General features: G+C 40.9%; 1 protein-coding gene across 1 annotated transcript; it reads right to left on the bottom strand.

The window, feature by feature from the left end:
- Positions 1-1,526: 1,526 nt before the first annotated feature.
- On the bottom strand, positions 1,527-14,853 carry LOC133082342 (A-kinase anchor protein 4-like). Its single transcript, XM_061178892.1, has 5 exons — positions 14,755-14,853; positions 13,633-13,683; positions 12,979-13,077; positions 2,446-4,581; positions 1,527-1,658 (listed from the first exon to the last, which is right to left on the bottom strand). Exons 1-5 carry the CDS (start codon positions 14,851-14,853, stop codon positions 1,527-1,529), a joined length of 2,517 nt encoding a protein of 838 aa, XP_061034875.1.
- Between the last annotated feature and the right edge of the window lie 322 nt (positions 14,854-15,175).

Here is a 15,175-nt window from a genome sequence, read left to right as displayed (position 1 = left end):
GATTTTCTTCAAGGACAAAGAGAAGGTTCTGTGGTGGCTTAACTCCAAAGCTTTTCATGGGGTCGAGGTGCGACTAGAAAAGGTTTGATTAGCTTTATCAGGGCTGGGGAGTTTTAAAATCCTGGCTTTGAAGGAGCCTACCTTTACTTCTATCTGACTGGTCCAGGCATTGTGGAGAAGTTGTCAAAGTTTGTCTCTATGCTTCTTACCTCCCCCAAAATGTGCCTTTCTGGGTCCCACACTCAGAGAATCTTGCTTTCAGTTTGGAAATATATCAAGGGCACTTGCAACTGTGTTAGGATGGGCTTTGAGAGGTACAACTTCAATCCCATATCTAATTTGTAACAAGATTCTCCTTGCAAAGCATCATTACATCTATTCCTCTAGTTTAACCTCTAAACAGGGAGGGTAATTTTTGTCTACATTTTACAGATAAAGGGAAAGGCTCAGAGTCTACCTAGGTGACTCTAAGGCCATGCAACTAGTAAGAGGCCAAAGCTTTAACTTTTGAGTCGAGAAGGAAGCCACATCCTGTGCTTGTTCTACTGAGCCACAAGCACCTCAAAGGTGCCAAGGTATGCCACAGCAAACTAGCTAACAGAGGACCACAGGGCTGAAACCACTGTCTTGATCTGATTTGTAATGAATTATAGCATTGTGATAGACTTCTGAGAAGGATAGAACAAATCTAGGAATTCAGTGCTAGTCTCAAAGGAGACACTGGGATTCACATAAGGTGGCTGTGAAGAATTTACCATTCTGTAGCTTTGTTCTCTGCAAATTTTTCTCTCAGACTGCTGGAAAACAAGGAAATCTCATCAATTGAAGGAAATGACCTATAAGGAAGCTTTATTATGTGTGGGGGAGGGTCAGATCCCATTGTAGTTTTGGATAGTGTTTAGCCATGTGCAGTGAACACTGGGAGTGTATGTGTGCCCGTGGGTAATATACTTTCTTCGGTTTGTTTTTCATCTAAGCTAGCCCATCTACAAACTCTTAAAAGTGACCAAGAAAGCTGCATCCTTGGGATTAGAAGGGGGATTATCAAGTTAACTGTGCAATTCTGGGAGAAACAGGGAGACCACAGGTGGCAAAACTCTAAATAGCTTGTGAACTGAGATTTGGATAAACCGGATGACTTAGGAACTTGGACATGGGTTATATCCCTGTGTCTTGGGTGCTTAGAAAATAACCCAGGGTGAGATCCGGACACAAGTCCAACACTGTATCACCAGTCCTTGAAATTGGACGCATTCCCCTCCCTTGCCTCGGATGTATCTGACCAAGAAAACAATGACACAATTAAAAAGAAGGGTTTTTATTCACGTTCTTGCCCAGTTTGTTGGATGCCCTGTATTTGCACAGTCCAACTGCTCAGATGTATTGGAAAATACAGTCGTGCAGCGTGCAGTTCACTGGCCTGATGGTAGAGGGTGCTCCAGCTGGGATAGAATGCTGCTGGGGGTGGGGAGTAAACGGAGAGGAGGGGAAGGAATTGTTGGCTCGCAGGTTAGTGAGCAGCCAGTCTAGCAGTTGTTTTCTAGCCTGTTTCCCACGGCTTCATCCCGTGGTTGTTCCTTGGTGAACTTCATAACCTCTTGAGGAAGATCTCTTACACTGTACCCCTTCTCTGCTGCTTTAGCTGAAACTTCAGGAAGCTGTGGAGAGAGCAGAGATAGCTTGAGCCACGTGATGCTTTTGGAGCCAGGGCCCAGATGGAGAAAGTCAACTACACCCCACCCACCTTCCTGCCTATGATTCTAGGATTAAAGGCTGCCACAGGTCCAGGACTGGAGGCTGCTGACATGGCTTTCCTTTTTTCTGGACCCTCCTCTAATGGCATAGATTAAAATGCCAAAGGTCCTTTCTTTTTGAGCTTCAAAAAACAAACTCTGGAATCAGTTGTGTTCACTAATACTTCTCATCAGGTACTGGGATCCTTCAGTTAATCTGTACTGATTTCTAGGTCAAAGTTAGGGGTTGCCATTCCCCTGCCTCCCTAAAAAAAAGTACATGAGATTGGAAATAGGGAGGATAATTTGGTTTAGTATTTTATTTCTCTGGAATCCATCTAATGTAGGAAACACAGCCGTGGGGTGTGTGTGTGTGTGTGTGTGTGTGTGTGCGTGCATGTGTGCAAAACATAAGACTTAAAAATTGCTCCCTGATGTTTTACCAAATAGTTTGTTGAAAGGATCACTGATAAAATGAGCTAATCTCACTCTCCTCCTCTTGGAAGTACACAGGCCTTGAGGTGTCCAGAGCCCCACGTAATTAATGGTTCATCACTTCTGTGTCTTTATGAGGTGAGAGTAATTCATGAGTCACATGATAAAGAACAGACTCAAAAAAATGGACTGCTTCTTGGGCTCTAAGTACAATACCTCCTCCCTGCCCCTACCCATTCCAACCCTCTTTCTTCTTGTTCCTTGTTGCATTGCTTACCTTCTTCAGTTGTCCAGCATCATCTCCCATGAAGTAGAGCATGGGTATGTTAAATTGTGAGGCCGCAATCCACTGCAGGACAGCCTGGAGCTGCTTTTGCAAGCTACTTGTTGAGCACTGATTATTGACAATGACTTCAGGTCCAGGAGAGTCTTCATAGTTCTGTGACATCGCAGCATCGTGACTACATCTGGGGCCACCGGCCTGGTAGTTGGGGTTGTTGGCCAAGGCTGCTTGTTCTTCCAACTCAGCAAGGGCTGCCCCATTGTTGCTATACTTAGCCATGATAAGGCACAGCTTCATCACAGATTCTACCAGTTGATCTATAAATTGTCGGTTCACTTGCTTCATCCCACTGATAAAGTCAAGTTCTTGATTGTCCTGGCATTGTTCTTCCCCTTTGTCAGGCCTCTTGGACATGGTGGCTCCTTTGTCTGTCCTGGACTCAGAACGTTTGTTCTCACCTTCACATAGATCTCCGCAGTTGAAGGAGCTCTCACTAAGCAGTGTTTGAATCAGTGACAGAACGATGTTTGACATATCCAGCCTCTGGGAGTCCAGGTGTTGATTCTCCTTTAGAGAGGTGGATGATTCAGGTGCTCCACGAGATTCTAGATGTTTCATTGAAAGTGCCTTGGCACTTTGGCTACCTCTGCACTTTTTGTATTGGTCACTCTGAGTCATATAGCCAGTGGTAGAACCAGGACAGTCTTTAAATGCATCTTTGCCCTTGGCCTGCTGGGTCAGATAGTATTGGATCAGCCTAAGGGCAGAGAAAATCAAGTCCTTTGCCAGTGAATCCATGGAAAGGCTGATCTTCTCTCTCTTTTCCTCCTTATTGGCGCATGCTTTGCCAGCCATCTTGCCTTGATTGCCTTGATTTTGGTTCCACATTGTCAGGCTCTCCTTGAGGGTATGTTCACTGACTTTCTCGGCACTGGTCAATGACTTGCACTCCTCTGGTTTCATTTTGCCTTTGTCCTTCCCCTTCATCTCAGCCTTCATAGCTGAGAATTCGAGACTTTGGTTCTTGCATTTGGGATCATGGCACCCAGCTTTCAAAGATGCATGTGACGAACTCTGAGACTTAGTTTCCTTTTTTTCCCCAAGAAGAGCACAGACAAGACGCTTCAGCATGGCCTCTATGATATCAGCAGTGTTTTGTTTCCCATGGTTGAACAGATTCCTCTTGACAGTTGAGACAAAGTCTGAGTTGGCCATCAGGACCCTGGTGTTATTATATAGGTTCTTCACGCACGAGTCAATCAAATTGGACACAATTTCCTTGGTGTGTTTTAACAGCACCCTCCGCAGGACCACACAAGCTGGAATTAGCTTCCCAGAGCTATGAACTTTCAAGTTCTGCATAACAGAGACCATCGTGTCAGATGCCACTTGATTTGTGTAAACCATGAACATTTTGCTGATCGAATCTGCAAATTCTTTGTTGTCTCTTTGGCACATCTGTTTGTCTCCACCTTTGCTCTTGTTGGATAATTCACTATACAGAAAGGTTTTTTGGCCACCTTCCCTACACTCCTCCCCGGTGCCCCGCCTTTCTGCAGAGGTCACTTCCACAGCATCATGGGCCGTTTCAGAAGTGATCTTGCTCACAGCACTACGAGGGCTGTTTTTCCCTTTGTCCCCACAGGGTGGATAGATTGAATGATGAAGACATTTGCTTCCACCTTCCAACTTCTCCTTGATTTTCTTACGGGCCATCTGGATCACCGGAGGAGATAGTCGGTTGACATAGAAGGAAGGGTCATCCGTAGAACATTCTCCATCAGGGGAAATAACTGCCCTCTGATTGCTAGGAGATTTGGCTGGTGGGGTGGAAGGACTCTGGTTATTGCTGGTGTTTTTGGACGCTGTCATTTCCAGATGTTGGCCTTGAGGTCCTTTGGCCACGTAATCCATTTTCAGTTGATCGGCATAGAATCTGTAGCAGTTCCCAGAGGGCAGTTTGTGACATTTGCCCTCTGTGTCTCCTACTTTATGTCTACAGCTGGAGGATGAGGGGCTAAGTGCATGTTGGAAACACAAGGTGTACTTCTGAAGATCACTGAGTAGACGATTGAGGACACTTCCAGGATTAGAAGGAGCTTGTTTGAAAAGGCACACTGACATCTCCATCTAAAAAAAGAAGACCTATCCATAAGACTTTAGGTAGGCTACTTCTTTCCCCTATTGTATTTAGAAGATATATCTTCTAAGTTGCACAGATTAGGGATTTGGCCTTTAGTATTTGCATGGGCGCATAACACACAATTATATCCATTAATACACGTTCAAGCACAAGTGGCAGCAACAAAAGCTCAGAGTAGATACATTTGTACACTTAACTATATACAAGTGTTATCAATATGTTTGTCAACTTCATCTGAGTATGTGTGCTTATTTCAATACATGTCAAAAATATGTCAGTGTCTCTGTCGTGTGTGTATATGCACATCAATATATCAATTCATGAGTGTGAACATGTGTCAGTCTGTATTGTTAGTGTGTGAAAATGTGCCTGTGTGTATGTGTGATGTCACCGTGTGTAAGCATGTGTCATAATGTGCTGACATCATACCCATTGTATGTGTCAACTGTATAGGCCAGCATGTGCATGTTAGTATGTATATTTTGTACATGTGTGTGAATGTAAAAATATGAGTGTGTATATCAGTGTGTCTCTGAATATGAAAATAAGCAAGTGTCAAGTTGAGAGAGCTGCATATGTGTTTATGATATAAATCCAGTAGCATGTATCGTGCAGCCATAAACGTATTTATGTTGAAGCATACATTCAGGTATTAGCATACATACTCATCAATATATTAATATATAATTAATGTATAATATATTAATAAATATGTATGTTAAAAATGAATATGTATAAATAGGTGATTGTATAATGACTGTGTATATCAATATATTAGGTATCAGTTTATGTTATATTTATATACTATGTCAATGATTGATGTATGTCAGTGTTGCATACACACTGGCATTTGAGTGTGTCTGTGAGTACATGAGTGGGGATGTCACTGCATTTGTGTCAATATGTGTATCAGTGTACACAAACATGTGCGTTAGTTAATGTGTCACTTTGTTTAAGTTTGTATGTGTGTGTATCAACATGAGGTATATTTATAAGTGAGTATGCCTGTACCTGAGTCTGCATGGTCTGTTTTGATCAAGGCTTGTGTGTATCAATGTGAGTGTGTGTTTATGCATAGTGTGCTTGGATGTATATATAAATGTTTATGTGTATCACATGTGGGCACATTAGTGTGTCTGACTCTGTATAACTGTATATCTTTGCATATGTGTGTAAGTCATTGTTATGACTAGATCACTATACATAAGTTTGTTATTTCAATGCTTGTGTGTGTTTGTCAGTGTCACACGTAGCCAGGCATGTGTGTGGCCTGGCTACAAATTATTATAAATTAGTTTATAAATTATTTTTTGTTAATGTATATACATGTATATATCTATGTGTGTGTCACTTTGTGTAAACGTATATGTGTATATCTATACTTGTGACTGTGTATGCCCATGTTTGGATATGTGTATACATATTGTGTACACATCCACACAGCACTAAGTACCATTGCCCTCTTTGCTCCATTCATTGCTTCATCACCATGAATTCCTGGAAACATGAGGTCATAATAAGGTCCACTTTTTGCAAATGGGCTTAAGTTACAATCAAGGAGACCTGCATTGTGTGTAGTAAATATGGGCTCCTCTTTTAAAAACAAACACCAGAGACTGGTTCAAGATGGCAGAGTAGAAGGACGTGCTCTCAATCTCTCTTGCGAGAACACCAGAATCACAACTAACTGCTGAACAATCATCAACAGGAAGACACTGGAACTCACCAAAAAGATACCCCACATCCAAAGACAAAGGAGAAGCCACAATGAGATGGTAGGAGGGGCACAATCACAATAAAATCAAATCCCATAACTGCTGGGTGGGTGACTCACAAACTGGAGAACACTTATACCACAGAAGTCCACCCACTGGAGTGAAGGTTCTGAGCCACATGTCAGCCTCCCGAACCTGCAGGTCCGCAATGGGAGGAGGAATTCCTAGAGAATCAGACTTTGAAAGCTAGTGGGATTTGATTGCAGGACTTCAACAGGACTGGGGGAAACAGAGACGCCACTCTTGGAGGGCACACACAAAGTACTGTGTGCATCGGGACCCAGGGGAAGGAGCAGTGACCCCAGGGGAGACTGAACCAGACCTACCTGATAGTGTTGGAGGGTTTCCTGCAGAGGCGGGGGGTGGCTCTGTCTCACCGTGAGGACAAGGACACTGGCAGCAAAAGTTCTGGGAAGTACTCCTTGGCGTGAGCCCCCCCAGAGTCCGCCATTAGCCCCAACAAAGAGCCGGGGTAGGCTTCAGTGTTGGGTCGCCTCAGGCCAAACAACCAACAGGGAGGGAACCCAGCCCCACCCATCAGCATTCAAGCAGATTAGAGTTTTACTGAGCTCTGCACACCAGAGCAGCAGCCGGGTCTACCCACCACCAGTCCCTCCCATCAGGAAACTTGCACAAGCCTCTTAGATAGCCTCATCCACCAGAGGGCAGACAGCAGAAGCAAGAAAAACTACAATCCTGCAGCCTGTGGAACAAAAACCACATTCACAGAAAGAGCGACAAGATGAAAAAGCAGAGGGCTATGTACCAGATGAAGGAATAAGATAAAACCCCAGAAAAACAACTAAATGAAGTGGAGATAGGCAACCTTCCAGAAAAAGAATTCAGAATAATGATAGTGAAGATGATCCAGGACCTCGGAATAAGAATGGAGGCAAAGATCGAGAAAATGCAAGAAATGTCTAACAGACCTAGAAGAATTAATGAACAAACAAACAGAGATGAACAATACAATAACTGAAATGAAAACTACACTAGAAGGAATCAATAGCAGAATAACTGAGGCAAAAGAACGGATGAGTGACCTGGAAGACAGAATGGTGGAATTCACTGCTGAGGAACAGAATAAAGAAAAAAGAATGAAAAGAAATGAAGACAGCCTAAGAGACCTCTGGGACAACATTAAACACAACAACATTCACATTATAGGGGTCCCAGAAAGAGGAGAGAGAGAGAAAGGACCCGAGAAAATATTTGAAGAGATTATAGTCGAAAACTTCCCTAACATGGGAAAGGAAATAGCCACCCAAGTCCAGGAAGTGCAGAGAGTCCCATACAGGATAAACCCAAGGAGAAACATGCCGAGACACATAGTAATCAAATTAGAAAAATTAAAAACAAAGAAAAATTGTTGAAAGCAGCAAGGGAAAAGCGACAACATACAAGGGAACTCCCATAAGGTTAACAGCTGATTTCTCAGCAGAAACTCTACAAGCCAGAAGGGAGTGGCATGATATACTTAAAGTGATGAAAGGGAAGAACCTACAACCAAGATTACTCTACCCGGCAAGGATCTCATTCAGATTTGATGGAGAAATCAAAAGCTTTACAGACAAGCAAAAGCTAAGAGAATTCAGCACCACCAAACCAGCTCTACAACAAATGCTAAAGGAACTGCTCTAAGTGGGAAACATGAGAGAAGAAAAGGACCTACAAAAACAAACCCAAAACAATTAAGAAAATGGCAATAGGAACATACATATCGATAATTACCTTAAACGTGAATGGATTAAATGCTCCAACCAAAAGACACAGGCTTGCTGAATGGATACAAAAACAAGACCCATATATATGCTGTCTACAAGAGACCCACTTCAGACCTAGGGACACATACAGACTGAAACTGAGGGGATGGAAAAAGATATTCCATGCAAATGGAAATCAAAAGAAAGCTGGAGTAGCAATACTCATATCAGATAAAATAGACTTTAAAGTAATGTTACAAGAGACAAGGAAGGACACTACATAATGATCAAGGGATCAATCCAAGAAGAAGATATAACAATTATAAATATTTATGCACCCAACATAGGAGCACCTCAATACATAAGGCAACTGCTAGCAGCTATAAAAGAGGAAATCGACAGTAACACAAAAATAGTGGGGGACTTTAACACCTCACTTACACCAATAGACAGATCTTCGAAACAGAAAATTAATAAGGAAACAGAAGCTTTAAATGACACAATAGACCAGATAGATTTAATTGATACTTATAGGACATTCCATCCAAAAACAGCAGATTACACTTTCTTCTCAAGTGCTCATGGAACATTTTCCAGGATAGATCACATCTTGAGTCACAAATCAAGCCTCAATAAATTTAAGAAAATTGAACTCATATCAAGCATCATTTCTGACCACAACACTAGGAGATTAGAAATGAATTACAGGGAAAAAAACATAAAAAACACAAATACATGGAGGCTAAACAATATGTTACTAAATAACCAAGAGATCACTGAAGAAATCAAAGAGGAAATAAAAAAATACCTAGAGACAAATGACAAAGAAAACACGACAATCCAAAACCTATGGGATGCAGCAAAAGCAGTTCTAAGAAGGAAATTTATAGCTATACAAGCCTACCTCAAGAATTAAGAAAAATCTCAAGTAAACAATCTAACCTTACACCTAAAGGAACTAGAGAAAGAAGAACAAACAAAACCCAAAGTTAGCAGAAGGAAAGAAATCATAAAGATCAGAGCAGAAATTAGTGAAATAGAAACAAAGAAAACAATAGCAAAGATCAATAAAACTAAAAGCTGGTTCTTTGAGAAGATAAACAAAATTGATAAACCATTAGCAAGACTCATCAAGAAAAAGAGGGAGAGGACTCAAATCAATAAAATTAGAAATGAAAAAGGAGAAGTTACAACAGACACCGCAGAAATACAAAGCATCCTGAGAGACTACTAAAAGCAACTCTATGCCAATAAAATGGACAACCTGGAAGAAATGGACAAATTCTTAGAAAGTTATAACCTTCCAAAACTGAACCACGAAGAAATAGAAAATATGAACAGACCAATCACAATTAATGAAATTGAAACTGTGATTAAAACTCTTCCAACAAACAGAAGTCCAGGACCAGATGGCTTCACAGGTGAATTCTATCAAACATTTAGAGAAGAGTTAACACCCATGCTTCTCAAACTCTTCCAAAAAATTGCAGATGAAGGAACACTCCCGAACTCATTTTATGAGGCCACCATCACCCTGATACCAAAACCAGACAAAGATACTACAAAAAAAGAAAATTACAGACCAATACCACTGATGAATGTAGATGCAAAAATCCTCAACAAAATACTAGCAAACAGAATCCAACAGCATATTAAAGGATCATACACCATGATCAAGTGGGATTTATCCCAGGGATGCAAGGATTCTTCAACATATGCAAATCAATCAATGTGATAAACCATATTAACAAGTTGAAGAATAAAAACCATATGATCATCTCAATAGATGCAGATAAGCTTTTGACAAAATTCAACTCCCATTTACGATGAAAACTCTCCAGAAAGTGGGCATAGAGGGAACCTACCTCAACATAATAAAGGCCATGTATGACAAACCCACAGCAAACATCATTCTCACTGGTGAAAAACTGCATTTCCCCTAAGATCAGGAACAAGACAAGGATGTCCACTCTCACCACTATTATTCAACATAGTTCTGGAAGTCCTAGCCACAGCAATCAGAGGTGAAAAAGAAATAAAAGTAATACAAATTGGAAAAGAAGAAGTAAAACTGTCACTGTTTGCAGATGACATGATACTATACATAGAGAATCCTAAAGATGCCACCAGAAAACTACTAGAGCTAATCAATGAATTTGGTAAAGTTGCAGGATACAAAATTAATGCACAGAAATCTTTTGCATTCCTATATACTAATGATGTAAAATCTGAAAGAGAAATTAAGGAAACACTCCCATTTACCATTGCAAGAAAAAGAATAAAATGCCTAGGAATAAACCTACCTAGGGAGACAAAAGACCTGTATGCAGAGAACTATGAGACACTGATGAAAGAAATTAAAGATGATACCAACAGATGGAGAGATATACCATGTTCTTGGATTGGAAGAATCAATATTGTGAACATGACTCTACTACGCAAAGCAATCTACAGATTCAATGCAATCCCTGTCAAATTACCAATGACAGTTTTTACAGAACTAGAACAAAAAATCTTAAAATTTGTATGGAGACACAAAGGACCCCGAATAGCCAAAGCAGTCTTGAGGGAAAAAAGCGGAGCTGCAGGAATCAAACTCCCTGGCTTCAGACTATACTACAAAGCTACAGTAATCAAGACAACATGGTACTGGCACAAAAACAGAAATATAGATCAATGGAACAAGATAGAAAGCTCAGAGATAAACCCACGCACCTATGGTCAACTAATCTATGACAAAGGAGGCAAGGATATACAATGGAGAAAAGACAGTCTCTTCAATAAGTGGTGCTGGGAAAACTGGACAGCTACATGTAAAAGAATGAAATTAGAACACTCCCTAACACCATATACAAAAATAAACTCAAAATGGATTAGAGACCTAAATGTAAGACTGGACACTATAAAACTCTTAAAGGAAAACATAGGAAGAACACTCTTTGACATAAATCACAGCAAGATCTTTTTTGATCCTCCTCTTAGAGTAATGGAAATAAAAACAAAAATAAACAAATGGGACCTAATGAAACTTCAAAGCTTTTGCACAGCAAAGGAAACCATAAACAAGACCAAAAGACAACCCTCAGAATGGGAGAAAATATTTGCAAACGAATCAACAGGGAAAGGATTAATCTCCAAAGTATATAAACAGCTCATGCAGCTCAATGTTTAAAAAACAAACAGCCCAATCAAAAAATGGGCAGAAGAGCTAAATAGATATTTCTCCAAAGAAGACATACAGGTGGCCAAGAAGCACATGAAAAGCTGCTCAACATCACTAATTATTAGAGAAATGCAAATCAAAACTACAATGAGGTATCACCTCACACCAGTTAGAATGGGCATCATCAGAAAATCTACAAAGAACAAATGCTGGAGAGGGTGTGGAGAAAAGGGAACCCTCTTGCACTGTTGGTGGGAATATAAATTGATACAGCCACTATGGAGAACAGTATGGAGGTTCCTTAAAAAACTAAAAATAGAATTACCATATGACCCAGCAATCCCACTACTGGGCATATACCGAGAGATGTCCATAATTCAAAAAGACACATGCACCCCCAATGTTCATTGCAGCACTATTTACAATAGCCAGGTCATGGAAGCAACCTAAATGCCCATCAACAGACGAATGGATAAAGAAGTTGTGGTACATATATACAATGGAATATTACTCAGCCATAAAAAGGAACGAAATTGGGTCATTTGTAGAGACGTGGATGGATCTAGAGACTGTCATACAGAGTGAAGTAAGTCAGAAAGAGAAAAACAAATATCGTGTATTAAAGCATATATGTGGAACCTAGAAAAATGGTACAGATGAACCGGTTTGCAGGGCAGAAAGTGAGACACAGATGTAGAGAACAAATGTATGGACACCAACGGGGGAAAGCGGTGGGGGATGGGGGTGGTGGTGTGATGAATTGGGAGATTGGGATTGACCTGTATACACTGATGTGTATAAAATGGATGACTAATAAGAACCTGCTGTATAAAAAAATAAATAAAATAAAATTCAAAAAATTCAAAAAACAAAAAACCAAAAAAACCCCAAACACCAGGTATATCCTTTTATTAAGACCCCAAAATGGAGTTGGCCACCCCCAACTGAACCCAAGACTCTTTGGAGAATATTTTGTAACTGGTTTTCCCTTCCTCAGGGGCCACTCTCATGACTCCAAAGGCATCTGGTGTCAGAAATGATGGTTCTGGTTATAATATGAGCCTAGGAACACAGAACAAGAAATATTTGACTCCTTTGCACTGAAGCCAAATATCCTGTTCCAATATCAGCTACTCCAGGCTTCTAGGACTGTGAGAGTGACTTGTCATGTGCTCTAATGCCTACCCCAAACCAGCCTGCCAGGTGTAATTTGGGATATTTACACAAAAACAAAAGGATTCCATATCTGACAGTGGTGTGCAAGCGTAATTGCTTTGAACTTTATGCTACCCAACAGCCTGGGTAATCTCTTAGACAACAGGGTAGGGCAACTACAGTTTTTGGTTGTTGTGGATTCGCTCTTCTTCATATCCTCTTTCTTCATTGTTGGACACTGGGCAATGTGGGGCACACAAGTCCATTACAAGCCAGCAAAGAACATTGCAAAGGATCTTGCTTATAAGCCCATATCTTTGTTAAGATAAGCATAGCAAGATTTTTTGCAGTAGGTACCTGAAATTAGGAGAGGGCATTCTGAGCCTCTGTGATAGTGTCATTGTGAGCTATCTGAGCATTGAACTTACTGTGACTGTGAGCTTAGGTCTGTGTTCTCTAGAATATCATAATATTTAAATTTTGGGTCTGTTTGACAGTAGTTCTCTTACTATCTCTGAACCAGAGTCCTCAGATTCAGCATTGGGCTCTGGGAATGAGAAAGGGTAGACTCAGAGGCTAAGTCTATACCTTAGGTGAGTCTTGCTTCTCAGTATCCTTGATCACAATAATTTCTTCTTCCAGACTCTCCAGGTTTAAGTCACCTCTTGAATTGGAACCAGTAGCACCCTATGGAATTAAAGGGCAAGATCCTTGTGAGAAGTTGCTTTTTGAGACTTCTCCAAGCTGACCCGCTAGGCTACTACTTCAAAGCATGAATGTCATGTCTCCTATTATCCCCTTTCTTTCTGAAGGAAAAGTAGGCTTGTAAGGCTAGCTAGTCTTTGAAGAATGAGATAAAGCTCCCTCTACAAATTACTACTCCCTCCCACCCCACTGAAGGTATTCACAAAGCCATCAGTCTCAGGAACCATATTCCATTAAACATCAACCTTTTGGAAAGGGTTTCCCCCCCCAACTTTTCTGACATGCTATCTTCCATGCTTTCACTCTTTTAGCCCTACCAGCAACCTAAGTGGCTTATAAAATGAGATTTGGTATCAAGAATGACAGTAAATTCCGAACCAGGGATCATGGGCTCATGAGAATGATGGCTTCCCACCTGAGTCCCCGTCACCTTTCCACCCTCTACCACAACCTTTCCCTTTCCTCATGCTGAAACTGATAACCCTTCTCAGCATCTTCTCACCCATTCCAACTCTGAGGGAAGCAGAGAGTACCCACCTTAGAATCTTTATCTTCCATATTGAGGGTGGACACATCAACAAAGCATATCTGCATCAAATTAAGATGGTGAATTTAGAAAAATTCTAGAGAAAAGGCCTTAATTTCTCTGTGAGATGACAGTAGCACCTACCTTATTGGGTTCCTGTGAGGATTGATTGAGATAGTGCGTGTAAAGCTTTAGTAGAGTGCCTAGACATAGTTAAGTACTCAATAAACCATAGACAAATGATTTTTATTAGGCAGACAGAACCTTTTTTGAATTTTATTTTATTTATTTTTTTATACAGCAGGTTCTTATTAGTCATCAATTTTGTACACATCAGTGTATACATGTCAATCCCAATCGCCCAATTCAGCACACCACCATCCCCACCCCCCCGCGGCTTTCCCCCCTTGGTGTCCATACGTTTGTTCTCTACATCTGTGTCTCAACTTCTAGGCAGACAGAATCTTAATGTTACTATGTTTCCTAAATGAGAACACCTACCTGTGAGAGAGAAAGAGGCCCAAAATACAATATCCACATTTATTGAGAAAACTGAGAAGAGAGATGGCTTGCCCAACTGACACAGACTCAAAAGTGGAACTTGTATTAGAACTCGATTCCCCTGGCTCCCAGTTTGGAGCACTTTCTACTACATTAATGTTGCCAAAATGTGGTGTTTTTACTATTGATGACATAGAAGATTTTAAGTGGTACATGGATAAACATTTCTGTGTTTAATAGGTGCTTTATATTGTTATTCATTAGGAAAAATACATATTTTGCCCTCCTGAAGGAGTCCAGCTTTAGGGTAGCTTACTGGTAGCTAGGCGACATTATTATGACTTCAGAGGTGTGAGATAATAGAGGCTGGTAACTAGGCAACCACCACCCCTGGCTCCCCTCAGTCTCCCCCACCAGCCTCCCCTCCTCAGCTCCTTCACATCACTCCTCATCTTGCCCCTCCCTTGAATTGTCTCTGTGTGATGTATGAGCATATTGGTCCCCCACAGACCTTACTGAGCTTGATTCCTTAGAGAAATCACAGTATCACTATCCATTAGTCTATCCTGGGCTCCAGGATATCTATACCCAAATGCCAAGCCTTTCTTGGTAGGAGTCATTTTGTATATTACCACTTTCTGGTCCTGATCTTGCTGTCCTGTTGGGCTGTAGAGATATACCTTGCACATGCTCTTGTGGCTATGTAACCAGTCAATATTATTATCAGACATCTGGAGAGAGAAAGAAAATAAATCTGAAAGTCTTATATATGACTTTTAGAAACTGAGTCAGTTTGAATAAGAACCCCTGAAGGGGTTTCTGAAACCCATCTCTGTTTCATATAGGTTTAGGCTAGGAACTGGTCAGGTAAGCCATGGGGGAAGGACACTCTGAAATGTTTGAACCTGATGATCAAGATCATTATCTTTTAGCTCAATCCATAGTCGTCTTTAATTTAGATTCCCCACACCAGGTATTTGGAACCATGGGAGTATCATATTGACTTGGGAAAATGCCAGTCAGGAAAAATGACAGGCTGGGAAATAAATTTAA

Source organism: Eubalaena glacialis, chromosome X (assembly GCF_028564815.1).
Source record: "Eubalaena glacialis isolate mEubGla1 chromosome X, mEubGla1.1.hap2.+ XY, whole genome shotgun sequence".
In the NCBI taxonomy this organism is placed as follows: Eukaryota; Metazoa; Chordata; class Mammalia; order Artiodactyla; family Balaenidae; genus Eubalaena; species Eubalaena glacialis.
This window is presented reverse-complemented; position numbering and strand designations above follow the sequence as displayed.